Genomic DNA, 22220 nt, shown 5'->3' with positions numbered 1-22220 from the left:
TCCTGTCACGCAACTCATCTTGACTGTCACTTGTGTATTCTAGGTCGACGGAGGAGGTCATCGCCCTGTTTATCTCCATCGCGTTCGTGGTTGACGCCGTGAAAGGCACAGTCAAAAGTAAGACACGTATGACGGATATGTCTCTTTTCTTGTTTCCTCGCAGCTTCGTCTGTGGCTTGCTTACGGCGTCTCACGATGTGTTCGCTGTCGCATCTTCCTGCCACGTTTCGGCTGTGAATCCAACACTAGCATCACACCTTAGCTGTCAATTCCAGCTGAACGCCTGATTCCAGCTCCAACAAGACAATAACTGTTCCAAGCCCGCAAAAGCACAAGATAAAGAAAATGAAAACATGACACTGTTACACACAATACACTGTATCCTAAGTGATTTTTTTGAGATTATAATTTAAGTGAGCAGCCCGCTAATTAGCGTCCTCGCCTGAAGAATCTTTTGTCGACTGAGAGTCATAAGATCTCCTCAACTAATCATTTAGCTCCTTTTAATTAAAAACTGTCAAATAGCTTTTCCCCGGTATTATTATTGTCTTCCTTCTGCAGCCATCTGCACAACGATCTCTTAAATTCTTATTAAAGAACAAACCCTATTTTTTAATATTATCGTCATGCTAGATAAGGTTTTTCCAGTATTTCCAACTAATGACTTATTCCGCCGACCACAAAATAGACAATCACAACCCAAATGACCGATTAGTTGGCTAATCAAATGTGCATATTCTGGGGCTGACCAGCAGTGGAGCCTTTTCTCTGGCCAACAGTAAGAAATACTGCCTTCCAGAGACAGAAACTACATATTTGCTTCTTGGTCATCAGATTGAGAGGCTTTGGAAGATACCATGCACTAAATGAATCAGCCCAGATTCCAAACCCAGGGCCTGCAGCCGTATCGTACCACCCAGGGCTTTACCGCACCTCATCTTAGTATATCATAAATATTTTACATAATTTAATTCTCTCCCCCCCCCCCCAAAAAAAATGAGATGACGATAGCAGAATATAATTTATTTCGAATGCCGTGTCCTGTTTTGCAGATTGCCAGTGCAGTAGTTCAATTTTCAGAAACCATTTGTAAAATACGCTCCGAGCTCATGTGCCATTACCATAACATTAACCTGTGCCATTTTGTTGACACTTTTCATCCGAAATATTTTCCAGTAACACAAATGAATGCATTTTGTGGGCTCTGCTGCATCCAGCCTCCTGTATAACTTTGCCAACAGTAGAACTTTCCTCCCCGTTTGATGAAAAGGCCTGCGGAGGGAGCTGCATGCCGGTCATGTCGCACAGCCTACGTCAGAAATTATTCTACTTCTGCGGAGCTCTTAAAGACAAAGTAATACACTTATTCTTATTGAAAATGGCAGGAGAAACACTTCAACCACACACAGTGCCAAAATGTATTCACTCCTCTTGGAAATTTTCCCTTTATTTTGCCTTTTAACATTGATGTAATTTGGCTTTTTTGACGAGAATTAACAAAAGAAGACTCTGTACTGTCGAAGTGACAGATTTATACAACTTAATGTCATTTCGTTAAAGATACCAAATGTAAAATGGTGCTAGAAGTCTCACAATTAGTGAAATCAAGATCATTTGAGTGCAGTGAATGTTTCTCAGTGATTGTAGTATGAAGACTCATGTATCTCGAAGATCCAGTCACTGACGGATCAGTACACCTGAATATAACTACACCATGAAGACAAAACAATACTCTAAGCAACTCTGTGAAAAGGTTTTTAAAAAGCACAAGTCAGGGGATCATACAAGAAAATTTCCAGATCACTGAATATGTCTTGGGCTCCAGTTAAATCTATCAATAAGAAATGGAAGGAATATGGAACGTGTGTTAATCTAACTAGAGCAGGTCGCTCTCAAAAACCGAGTAACCGAGCAAGAAACTAGTTAAGGAGGCCACCAAGACACCTATGACTCCTCTGAAGAAGATTCTTTTATCCGACAATACCAAAATTTAGCTTTTTGGCCAGTAGGTCATATGAAAGCCAGTAGGTCTGGGCTTCCCTCCTAAAGCTGCTGCCCCCGCGACCCGACCCGGACCAGCGGTAGAAGATGGATGGATGGATGGATGGATGGAGGTCATATGACACACCATGTCTGACAGACATCAAACACTACACATCATCACAAATACACCATTGGCACCATGAAGCATGGTGGTGGCAGCATCATGATGTGAAGCATGGTGGTGGCAGCATCATGATGTGAAGCATGGCGGTGGCAGCATCATGATGTGAAGCATGGTGGTGGCAGCATCATGATGTGAAGCATGGCGGTGGCAGCATCATGAAGTGAAGCATGGTGGTGGCAGCATCATGATGTGAAGCATGGTGGTGGCAGCATCATGGTGTGAAGCATGGTGGTGGCAGCATCATGATGTGAAGCATGGCGGTGGCAGCATCATGATGTGAAGCATGGTGGTGGCAGCATCATGGTGTGAAGCATGGTGGTGGCAGCATCAAATGAAGCATGGTGGCAGCAGCATCATAAGAAGCATGGTGGTGGCAGCATCATGATGTGAAGCATGGTGATAGCAGCATCATGATGTAGCGGTGCTTCTCAGGAGCAGGTCCTGGAAGACTTATAAAAGTAGAGAGTAAAATGAAAGGAAAGTATAGAAATCCTAGAGGACAATCTTCTAAATACTGATTTGAAGGAGGTGAATTTTATGTTTTATATTTTTAATTAATTGACATTACTATGTGGAAATCTGTTTTCACTTTGACATGAAAGAGTCTTTTTTGTAAAATCTTGTCAAAAAAGCCAATTTAAATTGACAATAATTCAATCTTGAAAAGCAATGAAAGGTGAAAACTTCCAAGTAAGGTTTGCTACAGATGTTTATACTGTAGTCCTTGTAAGAACTGCTTTCAGTTCTCCTGGTGCTGCTTCTGGTGTTGAGCTCAGAGATACAATCAGGCAGCACGTTTTGTTTCTAATCATTTGACTGCTCATCCACATCCAGCCCATCCCTCTCCTCCTATTAAATTATTATTGAATTATTTTCCTATTTACTGCTGGGGAAGGGAACACTGGCATCACGTGCTTCCAAAAGCATGTCGAGCCAGTATTTTACAGTCCAGTTGATTTGGATTCAGTGTGGAGCTTTACCTCTGCTGCACATGTAGAGTCGTATACCGTTTGCAGAATTTTGTCACCTATGTCTCTCCATGCTACAATGCAATGGGCAATGCTGTGCAAGATTTGATGCAAAATTTGTGGATTCTCATAGTTGAAATGTCAAAAAATACCGAAAAATGTTATATGTTGGTGGATGTAGTTGCGGTCTTGGTGTTCTATATATTGCTTTGTCTCATTTAGGTGCATTAAACAGCCCAAACTGATAACAATAAGTCAATATCTTTAAGCTCAAAGCTACAAAAGGTCATAAATATGTAGTTTTAGAGGTCTGTGGCACACAGTAATTACTTGGAATATCCTCCCTTGTTGACGGATAGCAATGGATACCATAGATGCATAGTTGTTGGTCCAATCCCAGTGTCCACTATCACAGATTTTTAGACTTCCTCCCTCTAAGTGTCTAAGGGCTTCATGTCAGATCATCAAAAGCATAATGATTCTCTCACCAGACATTTGCAGCCCTTTATGCCGACTTTCCGTAAGTCCATATTTCTGCAGTCTTTTGCTCGAGGGAGTTACCCACCGTTCATAGCGCGGTGACATTAAACACAGGGTTGCCGGGGGAAGCCCAGAAGCATTAAAAAAAGGTAAATAAACAAGCATGGAAAGGGGTCACTGAACCCAACGGTGCAAGAAAAAAAAAGAAGTTTGCATGCAAGTATAAACACATGGCTCACTGGTGATTCACAGCCACGACTGTGTGTAGTTGTTTGTCCTGCGATGACATGATGATGAATTCCAAATAGTCCTTTCCCTTAAAGTGCTTCGGTTGTGGAGAAAAACTTAAAAAATGGGAAATAAAATGTCTCTAAGCATAAATAGTAAGAAACATGCTGTCAAAAATAACGTGATATGCTGTAAAATGCAACGTATTCCAGGTGATTTCAGTCAAAGGTCACATAGTGCGCCTGTTGTTTTTTTTTTTTGTTTTTCAGCTCAAAATACAGCTTAAATAGCTAATTTCAACATGACCTGTCCTAAAAATGGGCTGTTTCAGTGTCTGTAGCTTTAAATACAGTTGAGCTGCTGCTGTCCCCGCCCCCTTCAGGAAGAAGACTCTCTCTATGTCTTTAATTGACAGCACGGTGAAAAATATTTAACTTTCTTTAACTTCTACCTTCCTCTGTTTAATCGTTTTTACATTGAAATATGTCTAAATTCATAGCAAAGCCGTGGTTTTTCACTCCTGTGTGTTGGTGAGTTTGTCAGGTGATGTTACAGTTATGAAATCAGTAGTTAAGCGATGCAGAGCTGCAGCTTGGAAATGACTGTGAATTGACTGCTAGCTAATGCGTAGTCTGAATGGGCTGAATATCAGTCACTGTTTCATCCTCATTTTGATGTCTGACACCAAAAACATAACAATATGCAGATGAAAGCAGCTTTATTGGGAGTTCGGCTGAATTAAAATGCAGTTTAAGTGAACACAGAGAGCAGGATAGAAGCTAAACGATGTTAAGGTTGTACTGAAGTACTAAAGATGACAGTAAAAACACAAGGCCTTCTGACCTTTGGGTATCCAATCAAAAGTAATGATAGCTTTAGCCATATTAGCTTCACAACACGCTAACATTAATGATTTTCCTATTGTTGTGGTGACATTGCCATCAAAAATAGAAATATCCCACTGGATGTTCAGTGCCATAGATGCTGGGAGTGCATGAAAACTGTTGTGGTCACTCTTGCAGCCAACAGTAGAAAATGAGTTGTGTTTTTCATGTAGCTGAGACATTTAAGAGTTACTTGTTCATACTTTTGTTTTTAGTAGGATAGATTACTGTAATGGTGTTTGTACAGGTCTTACAAATCAAGACTTTGAAATTATACTCTTGGACCAAAATACATTCTAGACTTGTTAGCTCCATATGAAGCATTCAGACCCCTGAGATCACCAGGAAAAGGTTTACTGTGTCCCCATAATCAAAACCAAACAAAGTGAAACAGCATTCATTTATTATGCACCTCATCTATGGAACTTCCCGAATACCTGAGATCTGCTAAAACAGTCAACTCATTTAAATTAGCCCTGAAAACATTCTCTGTTAGCCATCTTAGTTCCTAATTATCCATTCTTGTATTTTAAAATGCACTTTTATTGGTTTTAAATCATGTTTTATTTCTATGATTTTAATGTCTATGTTAATGTAATGCTTTGATTTTAATGTCTTAATATCTTGCATTTTTTCTGTGGTATAAATGTAATTTCAATGTTCCTGTTTAAATGCATCTCTATGGCTCTGTAAAGCACCTTGAGTTGCCTTGTGTATGAATTTTGCTATACAAATGAACTGGCCTCGCTGTAGCAGAAGCTGCTGTAGAGAGTAAAGAAACCTGGTTGCAGCTGCATCTTCTCAGAAAAATGTTTCTGCTCAGTGACTGTTTGTTAGCTTGGTAGCTATGTAGTTGTGGGGGTGCTAGCAGAATGGCAGAAGTAAAGGTCGTCAGCTTTTATTTTACACCTTAAAGTTTACAAGAGCCACAAACCACAATAAAAATGGATTTTCACCATATGGGACCTTTAAATGTATAAGAGTTTAGTGCTCAGGGCTTAGGTTGAAGATTTGGATTGGGTCGTTGTTGTTATTCTAATTACTAGTCTGCTTGGTGGACTCCATTCCATACGTCACACAGTAGATTGCATTTACGTGTTCATTGCCAAGAATACACATTACTGCCCTTGTAGTGTAGTCACTGTGCAAACAAAACATTTCTGGCTGCACCTCATGGACCCTTGGATGAAAAAAGTGTAACACCTGCCAAATACACTCTATCAGACTTGAGCTACACAGACAGTACTGGTGGGTTGACGTCTTTCCTGCTGATGGGATGTCGTTATGTCCTCCATCCAGCTCATGACTATCCCTCACACCACCATTAGCCATTTATAATTAACATTTTTTCTCAATCTGTCAAGCATAAATGTTGTTCATTAATTCACTCATTTATTCTGTGTATGGGGTCAAGTTATTGTTTATCGCTCCTAGCTAACGGCTAATGTTAGAATTTCTAATTCAGGTGTTCTTCAAAGAGATTACTATCCAGGCTAATACAAAGCATTACAATCTCTGTTTAAAGGGACTAGTGAAGTAACAAAACAGCTGCTGGACGCTGTTAAAACCACAGACAAAGCTGTTCTTTTTATTTAAATAGGTAGGTAAATAATATAAATCAACCATGAAAGGAAAAGGAAGGGAAGGTCAGAAATGACACAAGGACCAAGTGATTAGATTTCAGCAGTGATGTGGCTTATAGTCTGGATCCACGGATTTGTTAAAGATTTCTATATTATTGTGAGATAGCGGCATGGTGTTACTGTAACTATGACAACAAGTGAACACTACATCAGCTACCTGCTGACGATCACATGATTGTGATCCTACTACAAATTTACTGCTGTGGACTTATAAGGACTTATCCATCAGAAATGATACAAGGAACAATTGATTAAATTGTGGGGGTGTTTCTGAGTCCCATCAATTCCCGCTGCCTGCTACATATTTAGGTCGCGGGATTCAGTATCCGTACATAACGTAACATAACACATGCCTGTGCTCAGCGCAAGGTCATTTTGTTTGTGGGTACATCTATATTAAATGGCCACATTCTACGGTGCCGTGATTTCTGCCACAAATTTTTTCAAGATTTCATCCACCGGAAATGATACGACTGCACAGCCTTGCAGAGTGCTGCGCTCTCTGTGTGGTTTTCTTGTTTTTTGTGTAATAAATCAATCAAAATGAACGTGTTAAAGTCCCAGCCCTAATAAAACCACATTTTCTTCACCATTTACCTGAGATTTCCTTGTGTTTTCAGTCTTCCACAGGTACTACCACGCTCCGACGCTGGCCAACAGAAGCATCGATGACTATTCTCAGGGCGGAGACCTGCTGGGTGGGAACAGGAGCGAGGTGGCGGCTGGCTTGGCCTTCAACGCCCTCCCAGAATCCTTCATCCAGTGCACCAGGGAGAGGCCCGTCCTCTGCCTCCTGCTGATGCTGGGGACGTTATGGATGGGCTACACCCTGTACCAGTTCAAACGGAGGTACGAGCAGCACCGCAGCGCTGCAGCACTCGCAACATAAATCACTGGAGAAGTTTTAAATGGTGTTTGGGATGGGCTGAATACTGCTGAGTAAAGACCGTCAGGAGCTCGCGGGAACTTTCCAGACGGCTCTTACGGAGCTCACTTTTCTGTCGAGGCCTCGTGTTCCAGCCGGTGATTTAATAAGCATTAATATTCTACTTCTGATTGCTCCCAGTAATCAAATCAGCCTCAAAGCTGGATTCAATTGTGTAAGCAAAAAGCAGACCGAGGTACTTAAGCAGTGTCAGGATTGCAGCCATTGTCCTTGTCTTGTCCACAGTAATTGTGTTGGTCTATTATTTGTCTCTGCTCTGTCTCTCGTTTTCAGCCCTTTCCTGCACGCCAAAGTGAGGGAGGTGCTGTCGGACTGCGCCCTGCCGATCTCCGTGCTCCTGTTCTCCTTCATCGGCTCCTACATTTTCAGCGACATCGAGCGTTAGTATCATTTGTTGGCGAAGTGCATTCAAGTGTTCTAAACAAAATTAGACAGTCTAATCACAGTGCATGTCCATCAGCCTGCAACAAAGGTGACCACGTGCTGCTTTTTTTTTTAGTTTTTACAGTTTTAGAGGTGCAGTAGTAGCAACTGCACAGTAATCCTCTGAACCCCTAGAAATTTTCAGGACATTTTTATTCACTGTGGGCATGTTTTTTACGCAAAAGTAAAAGTAAAGTCCTGCATCTCTATGGAAACAGAACAACCATAACTAGAAGCAGAGCGATCTTAAAACTGCTTTTTTGCAGTGTGGCAATTATAATTCCATGAAATATAAAAGAGAAAAAGCAAAAGTGGACTTTATTTGCCTTATTATTTTACAAAAATTTGAAAAGTCTGTCATGCTATTGACAGTTACTGTATGCATTTTTACAGCCTTTGTAAACTCCGCATTTTTCATACTACTCTAGAGGGCTGTACAAAAGTTCAAAAAACGATTCTACTTTCTGTTTTTGCAATTTATGACTCTAATAAATGGCAATTAAAGATGAGAAAGGAAAAATGCAGACAGATTTTTGATACCAATACTAGAAATAAAGGTGACTCTGCATTGTGTGGAAATATATATATATATTTATATTTTCACAATCTTTAAAAACAGCATTTATTTGTTGTTTTATTAGAGAATCTGGTGTAAACAGTTTATTTTATGCTGACTTTCTGACTGATTTAAAGGTGTAATTTTGGTGACTTGGGGAGTTTTTGGTTTCTATTGCTTAATGTTTAATTTGAAAATTCACCAAAAATACACCATTTGCACTAACCAGATTTTATAACAAACAAAATATTCTATGTTTCCCAATGCAACGACAAAGGTATTAACAATACATCTGAGATTAACAGTTAAATTATAAAAATTCTGAGACTTTTCAGCTGAAATGCAGATTTTGTCCACACAGAGCGGATACTCATTTAGCTCCCGAAGAACATATAATGAGTTCTTCAGAGTCATGCATAGGGCAGTTGTTGTCAATAATGTGTAAATTGATTCTAGTAAACCCCAAAATAAACATATGAACTTGTAAATCTGCATAATATAGACTGCCGGATCATGGATGCAGCCAGTGTTGTCAGTTCAAGGCTTAAAATAGTGATATATTCATCAAAATTGCATTTTCCGACATGTCTTATTCAAAGAATTTGCCAAAAATAAACCATTTGCACGAACCAGATTCTATAAAAAACAAAATATTCTATGTTTCCCAATGCAACTACACAGGTATTAACAACTCATCTCAGACTAACAGTTAAATTACAAAAATTCAGAGACTTTTCAGATGAACTGCAGACTTTGTTTGCACGGAGCAGAAACTCATTTAGCTGTTGGCACTAAATAAGTTTGTGTTTTAAGCCCAAAAATGTCAAATTTTTACAAAATTGCACCTTAAATTTATTTATGAAGGAGCTTAACTGTAACAACAAGCAGCCGAAGGGCACAAACTTACAACCTGTTTACGTCTAAACACCGGCTTTCAAATTGCGAGGCTTCACTTATTCGGTGCCTTTATTGTCTTTTTATGTCCCTTAATCAAGGCAGGGGCCAAAACACATTGGAGCTTTTGGGTTTTTATCCTCCATTGTTTCGCATCATTTCGGGTCTCCATTCATTGTTGCCAAGGCAGCAGCTGTTCTGCAGGACTCCGACTCAGAAACGCAGAGACGAGCGCCAAACCCTCAAGGGAATTAAAATTTAAGTGCCCGGCCAATTTTCTGTTCCTTTACCTCCAGAGACAATAAGTCAAGGCATAATAGAGCCATTATTGTATTGTCATTTCTGCCTAAATTTAACCAACTGCACTTAATTTAGCCGCTTTTGACGGGATACGGTGCTAAATAAGACATGCGGCAGTGTGAGAGGAATCCAGCCGTCCCTCTAAAGCGGCTACAGGTGTGAAAACATGAGTCAACACAGGAGTTTTTCTGTTTGTGATGATAAATCTGGTGAATTAGGAGTAATGCTAGTGGATTTTACACCACTAAAGTCCCGTTTCTACAACTTCACACATAAAAGAAGCAGAGAATTAGCTCGCATCGTCAGCAAAACTTACATGAATATGGAGGCAACATGTTCAAAAATCTTACGGTGTTCTGTTTTGTCCCGCTGCAACAGTTCCAGTGTTTAAAGTTCACGACCGTCCCATCTTCAACGTGGCTCCGTTCGAGCGTCTGTCGGCCATGAACGTCGTCAGCGCCATGGGCCTCGGCTTCCTCCTGGCGCTGCTCATCTTCATCGACCAGAACATCGTTGTATCGCTGACCAACGCGCCAGAGAACAGGTAAAAAGATATACAAGGGACCAGATCCTTCTTAATTAAATGCCTGATGTCTAATTTGATGATCTTGAAGTTGCTAATCCAATTTTGATGAGTTCGGTTGATTTAAAATGTAAGTAATTGCATCAGCTTAATATTGTGAGTTATGCATACTCAAATTTCCATGTAGACTCAAGTTGAGGCAACTAAACACTGCAGCAACTGAATTTCTTTTAATTTGCTTGCTTCAAAACTTCAGAATTATGTTATTTAGTTACATAACATTTAAACATTTTCAAAACTTTTCAAAAATGCAGAAATACTACTTGGAACAACCTCATTTTTTATGACTCATCAACTTAAAAAAATTGTATTGATGCTAGCAATCATTAAGTATTTAAAAATGAGTGAATGAATGTTCTTATTTTGGACATGTGAGAAAAAAAAGCCACGAAAACAAATCAAAATATTCAAAACAACAACAAAACTAAATAAAACACAACAAAACAAACAAAAGTGAAAAATAATAACCCAATATATGTCCTTGATTGAAGAGGAAAAGCTCATTTATCGAAGTCAGTGTAGTTCGTTGGTTGGACATAATTTCATTTAAGCTCAAAAAGATTTATGCAGACTGTGGTAATATTTTATTGTTGAGCCAACAATGTTGAGTGTAGAGGGATTTCAGAGTGTTTCAAAGCACCAATTTTCATTAATATCAGCCCCGTCGGACACAAATCTATACCCTGGTATAGAAATAATTCATAATATCCATAAAAAATCTATAGAATCTGGCAGAAAAATATATTAAATAGAAACATTTTTATTTATTTAACATAATGGATGTTCAACTGCATCATTTTACAGTCAAAAAACTAAGAAAAGCTTTTTAAGAAAATCTGGAATCAACATATAAAACATTTTTCAGGTGTAACCAACACTTGTAAAGTGGCGGCTCTATGTAGTATACATGTTTCACTATATATATTTTACATTTACGTCTCCAAAATTAGAAGAACAAGAGATATATTTCACCATGCAGAATGTATCGTCCAACAACTTGTTGACAGTTTCCTCCTCTCTACGCCGTTTCTGAGCCGTGCTTGGTTCAGTTTTTCTCTCAGTCTTTCTAAAATTATTTCCACACTTGTTTCCTCTTTGCTCTCCACTGCCTGCAGTTCAACCGAATAGTTACAGAATTTTTCTCACGGAAAGTTGAAAATCAGACATTTTTTTTCAGTTTTTGCACTTTTTAGCTCTGATAAATGATGTCATTTTGGCCACTTTTTGAAAATATAACACTCCTTTTACACTTATTGGCAAGACTTTGGAATTCAGTTGGTTAAATCTGAGATTAGTGAGTTGAGCTTTCAGAAAACCAGCTGTGACTCCTCAGAGTTCAATCAAGGCCACTTTGGGACACTTGCAACCGGACATTTGCTGGTCTTTTAGATGAACTCAGGCAGAAACTTGACATTTGAGTCAAATACGACTTCGTTTGCATCAGACAAACCGATTTAGAGCCTTTAAATATCCATCAGTCCTACTGTAAAAAACATATAACGATGGAATCTTAGATATTATGTTCTACATTTGTTGTATTGAGATTAATTAGGTCTAAAAAGGGGAATTAACCAGAACTGAAATAGCAACTACGAAAGAATAAATTAAAAATGAAAGATTTTCCAAAGAGTATCTGTATTCTGTATTTTCCAGCTATGACATTTCATTAGAATTGTTATTTTATATTTAAATCGTAGGGATATTTAGTTTCCCTTTCCCTCTTGGTTTCTCAACTGATTTTATAACGAGAGTCAACATATATTTATAGTAAAAGTAGAATTAGAGATGCAGCTGCCGTATAAGATTGCATTAGATTTCACAGATGTACCTAATAAAACGGTCAGTTAGTGCATAATCCTGATTTAGAAAGATATTTAGTTGCTGCTGATGACAAATGAACATTTCCTGCTGCTGCTTCACATTAAAAACATTCAATTTGTGAAAAAAAATAGATGTCTTTTATTGTGAAATAGCAGCAGAAACCCAATGCGCAGCAAGAAAAACCCATTATATCGGCATTATCATTATTATGGATTTATTTGGAGGACAATAAGAAATCCTGAGAGTTTACGAGTAATAAAGACGCTTCACTTCAAAGTCAGAACTTCATCTTCTGGTGTCATGAACAAAAGGACCACAGCAGCTATTTCTGTTTTAGCTTTGCTTTATTCTGCTTTCCATCTATTTTTAGCTTCTTTTTTTAGCACACTTGAACTCTTCTCCACCTGCATACGCCTTTGATTGCATCAATTATTTATTATTTATTAAAAGCAGCTGCCATCGGTATGCAAATAAATATGGACTTTTACCTGACTTGCAGAATTACAAGGAGCTTCTTCTTCTTCTTTTTCTTCTTCTTCCTCTTCTTCTCCTCCTCCTCTGGTGAAATCGTCTCCGTCTTTGTTAGATTTAAAGCTCTGAGGTTGTTTTCTGGCGAGATTTACGGCATCCAGCGGTGCCAATGTCACGTTCAAGGGCACGTCAGCAGGACGCTCAGCTAGTAATCAGCGCGTTCCCATTTCTTCACAGAGCGACCGCTGTGGACACTAGTCTGACTTCACACGACGTATTTACAGTTTTAGGGCAAATCTTACCCCCCAAAAAATGCTCAAACAAACACTAATTTCTCTCCTATCGGCTCTGCAGCACCAGGGAAGATGCAAAACAGTGATTCTTATCTGAAATGAGCAAAAACAAAACAGGTTTTGTGGCATCTTAAAGGTTGCAGATTTGTTTTTGTGGAAATTTTATGATGTGACAAACTGATTTATGCTTATAAACATGACAGTGCACAATTTTCTATTATATTTAAAGAGTGGAGTTAATAAAACATGCAAGTTTATTCATGTTTTGCTGAAGAATAGTGATACTCATTTTATTTGTGCATTGGTGTCGGCTGCTACATGTATTCACCCCTAAATATTATCTCAATATATCATCTAATTTTGTATTATTTCTATTATTATGAAGGTATTATTGGAGCAAAACAACTGAGCACCTGTGAAAGTCAGTTAAATTCTTCTCCTTCTCAAATTCTTCAGTGCAGGTGGAAATATTCTGTTCTTCAAATCACAAATTTAAAAAAAAAAAATCTCACATTTTGCAGGATTTAAAGGCTTTTATTGACATATGCAGCAATAAACAAGTTATTAAGAGATTCTTATCTAAAATTTACGAAAACAAGCATGTTTTGTGGCATCTTAAAGGTTGCAGATTTGCTTTTATGTAAAGTTTATGATGTGACAAAGTGATTTATGCTCGAAAATGTGACAAAATGTATAGTATTCTATTAAATTTAAAGAGAGAAATTAATAAAACATGCAAGTTTATTAAGGTTTTGTTGACAGTGATGCAAACTGTGTATTAGCGTAGGCTGCCACATGTACTCACCCCTTAATATTATCTAAATATATCATCCAAATTTCTATTATTTCTATTATTGTGAATGTGTTAGTGCAGCAAAACAACCCCCTTCTCAAATTCTTCATTGCAGGTGGAAATTTTCTCTTCTACGAATCACAAATTCAGAAATTCTCCCATTTTTTGCTGCAGATGCTGCAGTGAAAACGATGCAAAACTCATTAATTCACACACCTGCTTTAAAAACCGCAAAGTCATGGACAGCATTAATACACTTGTAAATCAGTGTGTGAGTTTATTTCACAGGATTTCAAGGATTTTATTGACATGTGCAGCAATAAACAAGGTCTTAAAGCCGTGAAATTCCTCTGCCAAGTTCCCTGATTAACCTTTTCCTTCATTTAAATGCTCTCATAACTCACATCTGCTTATGCAAACTGAGGCTGACATACAAGAAGAATATATGAATATACAAGACAAGTGCAGAAATGGTATATAGAGGAAATCAGTGGAGTAAAATGTGCAATATTTATGATGTAAAAGGTTAAGATGTACTCATACGTACTGAGGAATCTGTATAGAATATGTAAAGAACAGTATAAAAACCTCACAAATATAAAAGTCAAGAAGTAAAGCTGCTTTTATCTGCAGTTATGAGCTCTAAATGCTATTTTTTTAACTCACAAATGGTAAATAATATAACAGCTAAAAAAAAAAACACACACAAAAAGCCAACATTACACCATTTATCAGAGCCTGAAACTGTAAAAACAGAAAGAAAACCAGCAGATTTTCAACTTTCTGGTGGTTTCTTGAATGAATCATATGTGACGTGTCCTTTAAAATCAGGAAGTCATTTTATTCTACATGCTTCATTTAAAAATTCAGTAAAAAAAATTAACATTTGTTCTAAACTGATTCAGTCAAAAACAAAAAATTCTGCTTCTCATGGTACGATTATACAAGTATGATTGACTCATATATGACCAACAGTTATGTGGCAAAAATTCTGGGACTTTTGTAACAAATAAAAGTTGAGGAATTTTTGTTACAAAGCTGCTAGTAATAGTGAAATGAAAGACCAGCAATAAAGTTAAATGTTTCGATTATAATAATGTAAGCTTTATTCTAGTTGAGAAAACTAAAGATCAGAGACATAAAAACCCACATTGGTGAGTCATTTTCTTCTGATTAAACTCTGCAAAGTTCAACACGAGGGTACCAAACAAAGACATTTGTATAAAATATTTTTAAAATGAAGATTTGAATCTGATAAAGGAGGCCAAAAAAGAGGAGAAAATGTCAAAAAAATCTCTTGGTTTGAAGATTTTCAGGCCTCAGCCTTTGAAATTATTTAGTTTAAAGTTAAATTCTAAATGTATTTTTATTAAGTTAAAATATTATTACTAAGCTAAGTTACATTATTTTTAAATTATTTAGTTGAGTTTTAAGTCAAGTTAATTTACAAATTGATCTTACTTAAAAGTTAAAATATTATTATTAAGCTTGGTTATGTTATTTTTAAAATTTAGTTTAGTATTAAGTTAAATTATAAATTATTTTTACAAAATTTAAATATTATTAAGCTAAGTTGCATTATTTTTAAGTTATTTAATTTAATTTTAATTTAAATTATAATTTTTTTATCTAAGTTAATGTATTATTATTAAGCTAAGTGACACTATTTTTGAATTATTGAGTTTAGTTTTAAGTTTAAATGATTTTTCTGAAGTTAAACAATTTTTTAAAATTAAATTATTTTTAAACAATTTCGTTCAATTTTGAGTTTATATATGGAGCCAATCAACAGGTTCCAGTGGTGAATGAAGCTGTCGTCTGTGTGAATCATCACTCAGAATGAGCTGATGTGTCTGATGTGTGTGTGATGTGTTTTTCCGTCCTGCTGTCAGGCTGCTGAAGGGGACGGCCTACCACTGGGACCTGATGCTCTCCGGCCTCATCAACATCCTGATGTCGGTGCTGGGGTTGCCGTGGATGCACGCCGCCTTCCCCCACTCCACGCTGCACGTTCGCCAGCTGGCCTTCGTGGAGCAGCGCGTGGAGGGGGGGCACCTCTACGAGACGTGAGTTTCCTCATTAAAGGTTGCGCTGTCATTTAGGAGCTACTGTATCCTCGTCTCCCCTGATTGCATGATTGCCGCGTAGCCGAGCGTTTTGAAAAGGCGAGAGGATGAAGTTCACGCACAGATACGACCCAAATTACAGTTTAGGCAGATTTCAGGATTATTAAAGCAGTCGGAGGTGACAAATGGAAAAAAGGGGGCAGTTTTATATCAGAGGAGGAGATCTAATTAGAGATATGAGCTGTAGGGAAGTGTGTCATTTAGAGTTCTTCAAAGTGTGTTTGGAAATTAATATTCCACTTTTCCTAATCTGACTGCTAATGAGGAGATGTCAGAGTTTATTTATGCTGCAGCAGAATGTCAGAATCTGTTTTATAATAATAGAAATATGAATACAGAGGAAATAAAATAAAGATTTACACTAAGAACAACATAAAGAGAAATAAATAAATGTGAGACATTTTAAAGGTGTCCACAGATTTACATTGTAGTAAATAAATGTAAAAAATGCAGCCAAATTCTAACAAAAAATGCTTAAAAATGCAAAATCAAAAACAAGACTATTTAATAACAGCAGCTACTATAAGAAGTGACAGTGTGAATTAAATCAGCATAGTTCCTGCAACAATTTATATTTTATTTACGCCACTAAAAATATTTTTGTACAATTATATTTTATTTTTAATATTTTTAACTTTATATTTTTCCTTATTTTCCTTTTTTCATTTAAAAAAAATTTAATCAATTGTTATTTTTCCTTGTCTAAATTATTTTTAATAGGAGGAATTATTTTAAAATTATGTCAAGTTAAATTATTCTTAAATATTTTAGTCTAATTTTAACTTGAGTTAAATCATTTTTCCTGAGTTCAGTTATTTTTATTCACTAAATTTTGTTTTAATTGTTTAGTTTACTTTCAGGTTGAGTTTAATTACTTTTAAGTTATTTGGTTTAATTTTAAGTTAAACTGCATAACTCTGAAATCATTTGCTTTAGTTTTAAGTGAAGTTAAATTATTTTAAAATTATTTAAGTTCAGGTTAGGTTAAATTATGTCTTTGCGAAATTAAGTTAAATTATTTTTAAATTATTTGGTTTAGTTGCATAAAATTATTTTTCCCGAGTTAGATTATTTGTATTAAGTTTATTTCTTTTTTTATTATTTAGTTTACTTTCAAGTTAAGTTAAATTATTTTACGTTAAGTTACATAATTTTAAAATAATTCTTGGACACAGATACAATTTGTTATTTTCCATATAAAATTTGATATATTGCCAAAAAAGAAATATCTGTCATGATTATCTCAACTTAATAAAAAGAACACAATAGAAACAATTATCGATTAAACTCATTTTATAATTGTTTAGCTAATTAGAAGATGGTTGCTTTTGAATTCGGATGATTATTTAGCTGACATTTTAGTGACATCCAGTATTTATTTTTTTTATTAATAAGTGATTGTTTCCACAATAAATAAATATGCAATTTGTAAAGACATGATTATAATGAACATAAAAAACTTTTTTTTAACTTTGAATAAAAATGTATGCAAGATATATCCCATGGACTTCAAAAGTCCCTCAATTATAGATTGATCCAGTTGCAGTGACGCCGTGCTGCCATCTCACAATGATACAGAAATCCTTAACAAATCCGTGCATCCAGACTATAAGCTGCATCACTGTCAAAATCTAATCACTTGATCCTTGTGTCATTTCTGACCTTCCCTGAAAATTTCGTCCAGATCTGTTTGTCTGTCTTTGCGTAATGTTGCACACAGACGGAACAACAGACGGAAAGACAAACGAAAACAATAACATGTTAATATCTCAGCTAAAAAAATGTCAAGGGCATGTTTTTTGTGTAGTTTTTTGACCTTTAAACTCTACAAACTAGGCCTAGAAAAATCTTGACTTCCTCCAATGCTAAATGTGGCAAAACGCTGATAAGAAAATCCCCTAAAAACATGTGGTCTGCTGCATTGTGGGAAACACAATCGACGGTAGGGTCCTTCCAGCATTGATTCATTCTCCACGCGTCATTGTGTCTCCTCAGCATCGTCCAGGTGAAAGAAACCCGTCTGACATCTCTGGCTGCCAACATCTTCATCGGCGTGTCGGTGCTGCTGCTTCCCATCCCGCTGCAGTGGATCCCCAAGCCGGTGCTGTACGGCCTCTTCCTCTACATCGCCCTCACCTCCATCGACGGCAACCAGATGTGCGACCGCATGGCCCTCCTCCTCAAGGAGCAGGTGAGGAAGTAGAAACGAGTCCATATGTCGATCGCGGGGTTCTCCGCAGATCAAACGGTTGACTGGATGCCCGGTTCTGCTCCAGATCTGTGTGAAGGAATATTTGCAAATCTAATTTTTTTGTGAGTGTTTTCACGTGGTTTAGCTAATAAATTAGCATTATTATTATTATTATAAGCCTCATACGAATGCTAGAATGTGTGGCCTAGAAGATTCAGGTCATATGTTTAGAAAAATATCTGTAAAATCATCAAGAATCTGTTTTGTTGTGTCTGATCCTGTGTGTCCGATTTAACCTTCCTGCTGTCTCAGTCTCTCTAACGGCACACACTGGCGCCACCACATGGCAGCAGGAGGAAGTGAATCATTCTGGCACCCACAAAACCTGGATTTTATCAGCAACTTAGGTGCACTGTATAAAAAAAACATACCCGATGATGGAATAATAATGGTTTTTCTGCATTAATTGGTAATAAAATGTGATTTAATCCTTATTGAAATCACAATTTCAATCAAAAACCAACATGTTTAAGCTCCAAACTCATAACTTGGTTTTTCTGCATGAATTGGTAATAAAATGTCATTTAATTCTTTTCTAAATCACAAATTCAAGCAGAAACTAACATGTTTAAGCTCCAAACTCACCAACAACTACAATAGATTAGTGTCTTTATTGAATCTTCTAGTGGTGGAGCAGAAAAGTATGTTCAAATGCAAATTATTTTTTTGTTTTGTTTAAGTGATTCTGGCTGATAAAACGGACAAATCAGAGACAAAAACACACATTTATGAGTCATTTCCTCATGACTAAACTCTGCAATGTTCAACATAAAGGTAGCAAGCAAAGACATTGGTTTATTTATGTTTAGAATCTTACTTAAAATCAACATTTTGTGCAGAAAATGGTGGATAAAATGTCAAATCTCAGTACAGTCTCTGCCTCTGTTCCACTCCAGCTCTTCACGTGACTTTATTTTGAAGATTTCCAGGCCTCAGCTATGGATAATCCTGATTTTCTGAGTTTTGTTTTCATACATTCCAGATAAACTGAGACTGTGAAACAATTTTTTTGATCTTTAAACCATTTCTGTGACTCCAGAAAGGTTGTAATGTATTAAAGTGGATGAAATTCTGCAAAATTGACATTGAAACTGAAATGAAAGCATTAAAAAATAATAGAAACAACACATATTAAGGAGGATTTAGAGCCACAATAGCAAATGCAAACAAAAAAAGGTGAATTTTAAGTGATTCGAGCTGATAAATTTAAAGATCAGACACAAAAAAACATGTTGTATGAATCATTTTCTTATAAGTAAACTCTGCAATGTTCAACATAAAGGTACCGGGAAAAAACATTCATGTATTTATGTTGAAGAATCATTTTGCATCTTATTAAAATCAAGAATTTGAGCAGAAAAAGGAGGACGTGCATATGTTCTTAAATCAGTTTTTGTGGAATTTAGACTATTGATGATATGGAAGGTTGTAATATATTGGAAAAATTGGAAAAAGCTAAATTGCCATTGAAACTGAAATTAAAGCAATAAAAAAAATAGAAAATCACTTATTGAGGAGGATTTAGAGCCACAATAGCAAATGCAAACAAAAGAAGGCCAATTTTAAGTGATTCTAGCTGATAAAACTGAAGATCTAACAGAAAAAAACATATTTATGAGTCATTTTCTTGTGAAAAAACTCTGCAATGTTCAACATAAAGGTACCAGAAAAAGACTTTTGTTCAATAATATTTTCAAAATCAAGATTTAGAGCAGAAAAAAGAGGATAAAATGTGAAAATCTCAGTTCAGTCTCTGCCTCTGTTCCACTCCAGCTCTTCACAGGACTTTATTTTGAAGATTTCCAGGCCTCAGCTGTGGATAATCCTGATTTGCTGAGTTTTGTTTTCATACTTTCCAGATAAGCTGAGTGTTTTTTGCAGGTAGTGAAACTCAGACAGTGAAACCGTTTCTCTGCCAGAGGCGTTGAGTAATTCCTGATTTGTGGCTGGAGATACCTGACTCCAGATCAGCTGGAGATGTGTTTGTGCAGCTTTGACCAGAGAAGAATAAAATCTTATCGGGTTAAAAACAGCATCCCTCCTCACGCATTCACTCTGGAGACCTCTGATACCGTAAATACACTCGGCCCACTGAAAGCTAAATGTTATTTATGATCCAAAAAGCCCGAGTGCACTTCTTGGAGGTGTGTGTGGGTCGTCCACTTCCCTGAGTCATTTCTGGGAGACCTGGGGGGGGAGATTGTGCTTTAATCTGTCCTGATCCTCTGGCCTCCTGCAGACGTCCTACCCGCCCACCCACTACATCCGCAAAGTGCCCCAGAGGAAGATCCACTACTTCACCTTCCTGCAGATGATGCAGCTGCTGGTGCTGTGTACGTTTGGCATGTACCCGATACCGTACATGAAGATGATCTTCCCTCTGTTCATGATCCTCCTAATCCCCATCAGGTACGGCTGCACGGACGCTTTGTCCCAGAAGATGGTTTTTCTTGAGTGCCTTAAATCAGGGTGACATTCAGCAGCTAACAAGCGCTCAGTCTGACCTGAATGTGCCTCTGCACGGAACAGGTTTTAATTACAGTAAAGAATGTGTCGCACTCTTCTGCTTCTCTCTTCTTTGGCAAAACCATATATTTTTCTACACAACACACTTCAACTGTAGATTTTGCAGGTTTGTCAATCGTAAGGATTAACCATCCGGACCCCAAATGTATGTTCTAGTTTTTAAAATGAGCATTTATCATAGAAAGAAATTATAAAAATTTAATAAATTGTGTTTTTTTTTAACTTTCCGACAGTTTTTGAGCTACTCATCTGTGATGAACCATTATGGGAAAAATTATCCAAAGATAAGCATAAAATCGTAATATTTAATCAAATTCACTTTATTCTGCGTGTCTGATTGAAAAATATGCTGAAAATATATTTGTGCAAAATAACCAGATTCTGTAAATAATAACAATAACAATAACAATAATAATAATAATAATAATAATAATAATCCGTTCTACAGTTTTATTCAACTTTCAACTTTTTCTTCGTCTGTGATGCACAATTATATTGGGAAAATTATCCAAATCTAAGTGTAAAATCGTCATATTTTGTCAAAACCACTTTATTATACACGTCTCATTTAAAAAAAAAAAAAGAATAAATATATATATATATATATATATATATATATATATATATATATATATATATATATATATATATATATATATATATATATATTTATAGATAGATAGATAGATAGATAGATAGATAGATAGATAGATAGATAGATAGATATAGATGTAGATATATATCATATGCAGGAACCAATTTCTGCGTTCGACTTTTTGGCTAAATTCAGCTGAACTAAACTAGCGGAACTACTTTTTTTTTTTTTAGGTTTGTCTATTATAAGGTTTAACCCTGTGGACCCCAAATGCAAGATCTATTTTTTAAAAAATTACCCAAATTATGTTATTTATCATAGAAAGAAATTTTAAAAATTTAAAATTTTATATATTTTTTAACTTTCTGACCGTTTTTGAGCTACTCATCTGTGCTGCACCTTTAAATTATGATAATTATCCAAGTATAAAAGTAATATTTTATCAAAATCACTTTATTCTACATCTCATTTTATATTATAAATTGTAATTTTTTTAAGGTTTGTTTATTAAAAAGTTTAACCCGCAGGACCCCAAATGCAAGATCTATTTTTTAAAAGATACCAAAATTTACCCATTTACCATAAAAAGAAACTGTAAAAACTGAAAAAAACTGTTTTTTGTTTTTTGTTTTTTTTTTTAACATTCCAGCAGTTCTTGAACTACTCATCTGTGATACACCATCATGTTAGAAAAAATTATCCAAATCTAATCATAATATTTCATCAAAATCACTTTATTCTGCATATCTCAATAAAAAATATGCTGAAAATAAACCAGCTACAGTAACCAGATTCTGGTTTTTTTTTGGTTGTTTTTTTAAAAGGCAGTTTTCTTCAAGTCTCCAGCGGTTCTTGAACTCCTCATCTGTGCTGCACCATTAAATTCTGATTATCTCAGGGTGACATTCAGCAGCTAACATGCGCTCAGTCTGACCTGATTCTGCCTCTGCATGGAAACACATTTTAATTACAGTAAAGAATGTGCACTTTCTGGCTTTTTTGGGTGTTTTTTTGAAAACCACGTTTCTAAACAACTGTGTACACTTCAAGTACACAATTGCAGATTTAGCAGGTTTGTCTATTATAAAGTTTAACCTTCTGGACTCGAAATGCATATTCTAGTTTAAAAAATTACCCAAATTATATAATTTGTCATAGAAATAAATGGTAAAAACCAACAAATCTTTACTTTTTTAACTTTCCAACAGTTTTTGAACTATTTATCTGATGCACCATTAAATTAAATTAGAATTAGATAATTATCCAAGTCTA

The 22220-nt window shown here is 36.2% G+C and overlaps 1 protein-coding gene across 5 annotated transcripts in view; it reads left to right on the top strand.

Annotated features, from left to right (window-relative positions):
* Nucleotides 1-22220, top strand: part of slc4a11 (solute carrier family 4 member 11) — a 190080-nt gene that overhangs the window by 163546 nt on the left and 4314 nt on the right. For all 5 annotated transcript variants that reach the window (XM_055005728.1, XM_055005727.1, XM_055005731.1 and 2 more), the window contains 7 exons: nt 44-117; nt 6991-7219; nt 7590-7696; nt 9868-10033; nt 15343-15516; nt 17572-17767; nt 20067-20236. In XM_055005728.1, coding sequence (XP_054861703.1) covers nt 44-117; nt 6991-7219; nt 7590-7696; nt 9868-10033; nt 15343-15516; nt 17572-17767; nt 20067-20236 — 1116 coding nt within the window. The remainder of the gene's footprint in view (nt 1-43; nt 118-6990; nt 7220-7589; nt 7697-9867; nt 10034-15342; nt 15517-17571; nt 17768-20066; nt 20237-22220) is intronic.

Source organism: Amphiprion ocellaris, chromosome 20 (assembly GCF_022539595.1).
Source record: "Amphiprion ocellaris isolate individual 3 ecotype Okinawa chromosome 20, ASM2253959v1, whole genome shotgun sequence".
Lineage (NCBI taxonomy): Eukaryota > Metazoa > Chordata > Actinopteri > Pomacentridae > Amphiprion > Amphiprion ocellaris.
This window is presented reverse-complemented; position numbering and strand designations above follow the sequence as displayed.